The sequence below is a fragment of the Terrapene carolina genome, unplaced genomic scaffold (assembly GCF_002925995.2).
Source record: "Terrapene carolina triunguis isolate 2854851 unplaced genomic scaffold, T_m_triunguis-2.0 Scaffold62, whole genome shotgun sequence".
Lineage (NCBI taxonomy): Eukaryota > Metazoa > Chordata > Testudines > Emydidae > Terrapene > Terrapene triunguis.
The window spans coordinates 310162-314865 of NW_020664413.1; the positions used below are offsets into that span (position 1 = coordinate 310162).

Here is a 4704-nt window from a genome sequence, read left to right on the forward strand (position 1 = left end):
GGCTCCCGCGCTCCCACATCCCTGCCTGGGCCAGGCCCGGCTCCCGCGCTCCCACATCCCTGCCTGGGCCAGGCCCGGCTCCCGCGCTCCCACATCCCTGCCTGGGCCAGGCCGGCTCCTGCGGGCCCAGGTCCCCGCTGGGCCGGGACGATATGCCGGGGGCTCTGCTCACCGTTCCTGGCCATGTGGGGCATGTGGCGGCTCAGCACCATGGCGGGGATCAGGAACTCGAACGATGGCGCTTGAACCAAGGGCAACCTGCCAGGCAACAGCAAAGACAGATCAGCTGGGAAGTGGGGAGGGGGCTGCAAACAGGGCTGGGGCTCCTCCCCTCCCCACCCCCCCGGCAGGATCCAGAGGCGGGGAAGGGGGAGCAGGGAGAGAAACCCACTTGGCCCAGATGCTGGCTCCCATCTCCCCGGGTGCCTGGGTTCAGGGAGAGGTGGGGGCCCCCTCCTGCCCCCCCCAACCCGTGGGAGTCCCCAGGGCCCGTCACTCACCTGCTGCCCAGGCTGGTCTGCAGCGCCGTGGAGACCCCACAGGCAAAGAGGCTCCGGGCCAGCAGCTCGTTCCAGTTCCGGTCCTGGTCCCGGATGGGGGGCGCTGGGAGCAGGAGCAGGTGGAAGATGCAGAGGAGAGAGGCCTGGACAGCCAGGTGCTGGAGAGAGCGAGGCCGGGGGGAGTCACAGCAGGCACTGGCTTGTGCCACAGTGCAGCATAGGGCGCCCCGCGGCTCTGCCCCCGCCCCGCGGCCCTGCCCCCCCCCCCCCCCCCCCCCGCGCGCCCAGCCCCGCCCCCCCCCCCCTCCCCCGCCATTGCTGTGCCGGTGCCCCTCAGTCCCGACCCACAGCCCCCTGCTAGCCCAGCCCTGGGCTCTCTCCCCCAGCTCTGCCGGTGCCCCTCAATCCCAACCTGCAGCCCCTGCTAGCCCAGCCCTGGGCTCCCTCCCGCCATTGCTGTGCCGGTGCCCCTCACTCCCGACCCACAGCCCCCTGCTAGCTCAGCCCTGGGCTCCCCCCCACCATTGCTGTGCTGGTGCCCCTCAGTCCCAACTGGCTCCATCAGCCCTGTGCTGCCCAGCACACCTGGCCCCTTTAACACTCCCATCAGCTGCTAGAGACTCAACATTCCCATTTGGTAGAAACCGAGGCTGTAACCCCAAGAGCCAGCTCGGAGCTAGAGCAGCCGGCAAGGCAGGGCACCAGGTCCCAGCCCTGGGAGCAAGACCCACAGCCCCTCACATAGGGCCAGACCCCACGGGACTGAAAATCTGGCCCCTCCCTGTGCCTCGGTTTCCCCGCACAAAATGGGGCTGAGGGGCCGAGCCCCAGGGCATGGGGGGGTGTCCTGGAACAGGGTGACCTGCCCAGCTGCAGGCGGTCGGACTGCAGGAGGCTTCAGTGAAACGCTGGGGGAACATGTACCGCAGAGCTGGGGGCCTGATCACGCCAGGCTGGTGCCAGGGCTGGGCTGGGGGGACCAGCCGGCGGCCAGGAAGGGGCTGGACGGTCCCTGGGACTCTCGGCACTGCAGCAGAGGGCTGGGGGGAACTCTATCTTGACCACATCCTTCCCCCAGCGCCGACGGGGATCCCAGCACCACGCTGGCACCTGCCCTGCCGAGCCGCAGGAAGCGCCAGGCCAGACCCATTCCCTAACGCCTGCCCCACCCCCCTCCACGGGCAGAGAACCGGCTCCTCGTCCCTCCTGGGGATTTCCCTTAGATACTCCAGGGTCTGGGCATCGTGCCATGGTGCCGGTGCTCCCCCGCCCTCGGAGCTCTCGACCGTCCCGCCAGGCACGGCCACATCCCACCCCCCGCCCATCCCGGGCCCTGGGGTGTCAGGGCTTGTCCCTGCCCCACCGCAGGCAGCGAGCCCATCCCCTGCCAGCGGCGTGCCTGCGGCATCTCTCACCTGCAGGGCGAAGCAGCAGCTCAGGCCCCAGGGGGGCGTCTTCAGCGGGGAGTAGGAGGCGCACACAGGGCTCCGGGAGGCAGCGCTCCTGCAGCAGCCCCCATTCATGCTGCCCCTTCCCTATGCTCCCTGCTTCCATCTGGCCCAGGGCATGGCAGCCGGGGGAGGGCCACTGGCCCCCCCGGGGGCCAGAGCAGGGCTGGGAGTTCAGGCTGAGTGGAGGTGACCTTTGCCCGAGCCTCCGGCCGGTTAGCCATTAACCCGGCCTTGCGAGGAACCGCTCACTGCCCCCTTCCCCCGTCTCCCAGACTCGGTGCTGTGACCTCTAGGCAGTGCCGTGGGACCACACCCAGCGCGCACGAGCCCCAGCCCTTGGTCCGATCCGCACCCGCTCCCCCAGCGCCTGTGCAGGGGAGATGCTGGGCGCGGCCGGCAGAAGGAATCACCCATCCCTGTGCCAGGCTGGGGGACGGGCACCGCTGCAGACGGCTGCTCCTAACGGCTCTCTGCCCCCCTTGGCTGAGGACCCTCCCAAACGCCCCCCCAGGCAGTGGCAGAGCCCAGCCACCAGACCTTGGTGCTCCCCGCCCACAGCCCAGGGTGCCCCCAGCAGCAGCCCAGCTAAGGAGGGTCCGGGCCAGGCCGCCCAGCGCAGCCTTTTGGGATCCTCACAAGAAGAGACTTTGGGAGAAAAGCTGGCCAGACGCGAATGCCCAGCCTGGTTACCCCGCAGGAGCCACCGAGACACCCTTGGGCCTCTGCTGTCTGGATCCCGAGAGGTGTTGGAGCAGACTGGGCCAAGAGGGACCCACACGACACCGCCACTTCCACTGGCCTTGGCTGAATCCCAAACACGCCCCCAAACTCCCAGGGGCCCTTTTTCTTCCCTCCCTTATGATTCTCCTTCTTCTCTCTCTCCTTTCGTCTTCTCTCGAACAGGAGCCTGGCTCAGCCGGCCAAGACAGCATCTCTTGCAGCTGCCGGAGCCTGGGACCAAGGGGGCACCAGAAAGCCAGGCCCTAAACAGCACGATGCTGCTATGAATCTGCCGAGCACCAGGCCTGGGGTTTGCCCGCAGTGACATTGCAAATGAATGTCCACACCTGAGACTGACGCTGCGTCTCCCCTCGGGCGCACGTGCGGCTTGGTTTGTCCTTGAGGAACGGGTAAACAGCCCCCGCCCCCATCTCAGCTAACTTCTCCCCCCAGGATCAGGGGGCAGCCGTGTTAGTCTGCACCCACAAAAACAACAAGGAGTCCGGTGGCACCTCAAAGAATAATAGGTTTATTTGGGCACAAGCTTTCGTGGGTAAAAAACCCACTTCTTCCGTTGCACTGGATTCCTTGTTGTTCTCACCATCTTTCCACCCATCTAACAGACTGTCAGACACGGGCTTTCTCTCCCCAGCTCCAGGGAAAGGGGACAGGGCTGCTGTTCCCAGGAGAGCCTCATTCACTCCCATCTATTCCAAAGGCTTGAATGGCTTTTCCTCCTTTTCCGTATCCTCAGTGCGAGGCTCGCAAGACTGGCAGCTTTGTCTGCCGGGTGCTAGCCCGGCTCAGGTCCTGGCTAGCAAGCCCCAATGTGGCTAACGCAGGTTAATATTGGACAGTGCCTGGGTCACGCTAACACCAGAGTCTCTTTGGGCCTATTTATTCCACTGAGATTAAACCAGCCCCCTGTGTTTCACCAGTCCCGCCCTCCCCTTCGCAACAGCCTCGTCTTGTGCCCAGCCCCGGGCGGGCACAGTGCCGGGGGCTGGCGATTTCCTTGTGTGGGGTGCTGCAGACCCAGCCCCTGCTCGGTCCCGGAGTTCACTTATTAACTGGAGGCTGTGAAGGGAGCAAAGGGCAAAGGGAAGCCACGCATTCCCCACATTCCTCAGAGGGCAACTGGCACCTCCTCTCCCTGCCCCCTGCCACCACACCAGCCATCCCAGCACTGCTAGCAAAACCAGCGCAAACCGGGCCAGGCTGCGGGGTACCCCCGCCGGGGGGGGGGCAGTCTCCTGGGCCGGTGAGAGGGGACCAGGCCATGGGAGTCCTGACCGCTCATGTTAAGCAGGGGGCAGCAGGGACTGTGCTTGGATGGGAGACCCCCTGGGGCCTCCCAGTGACTCCAGAAAGTACCGCTGGGGATTCAGGAAGGGGCGCTCTCTGAGTCAGCGATCGCCGTACACTGCTGCTGGGGACGTGGGACTGCAGGGAGCGGGAGGTGGGCTCATTGGGGATACTAGGGGGCGCCCTGCGAGTCAGTGATCACGGTGCAGTGATGCCAGAAGCCCCGTACTGCAGGGAACGGCTGGGGGACTCTCTAGGTGGTGCTGTGCTGTGGGGGCTCCAGTCAGTGATCGCAGTGTGCTGCTGCCAGGGAATGGGGGGGGGGGAGGGGCGCGGCGATTGCTACAGGGCACTCTCTCAGTCAGTGCTGGCCCCAGCACAGCAGGAAGGGACACAGGGGCCACTCTGCTGCAGGCGGGGGCTCTCCCTTAGGGTCACTATTACTAGCAGTTAAGCACCAATATTCTCCGCCCTGCCCAAGAGACATGTAACAGGGCTAATCCCTCTCCAGGGGCCAGAAGCACCGCACCCAGCTCGCTCTGCCCTGCTGACCCAGACCTGGAGGAAGGAGGGGGGCTGACAGGCTCTGCCATGGTGGGGACAGCCCCTCCACAGGGCAGTAGGTGATGTGACTCTCATGGGTCACGTCTGTTTTCTCCTGCTCTCCCCTGGGGAAGCCGGGGCAGGGGTGAAGCATGGTTGGGTGCGGGGGACGTTTCTGTCGCAGG

At 66.0% G+C, this 4704-nt stretch overlaps 1 protein-coding gene across 1 annotated transcript in view; it reads right to left on the reverse strand.

Moving 5' to 3' along the window:
* SLC23A3 (solute carrier family 23 member 3) overlaps nt 1-2131 on the reverse strand; it is a 12654-nt gene extending 10523 nt beyond the window's left edge. The window contains exons 1-3 of the mRNA XM_026647758.2: nt 1916-2131; nt 501-658; nt 173-258 (exon numbers count right to left, since the gene is read on the reverse strand). Coding sequence (XP_026503543.1) covers nt 173-258; nt 501-658; nt 1916-2023 — 352 coding nt within the window. The 5' untranslated portion in view covers nt 2024-2131. The remainder of the gene's footprint in view (nt 1-172; nt 259-500; nt 659-1915) is intronic.
* Between the last annotated feature and the right edge of the window lie 2573 nt (nt 2132-4704).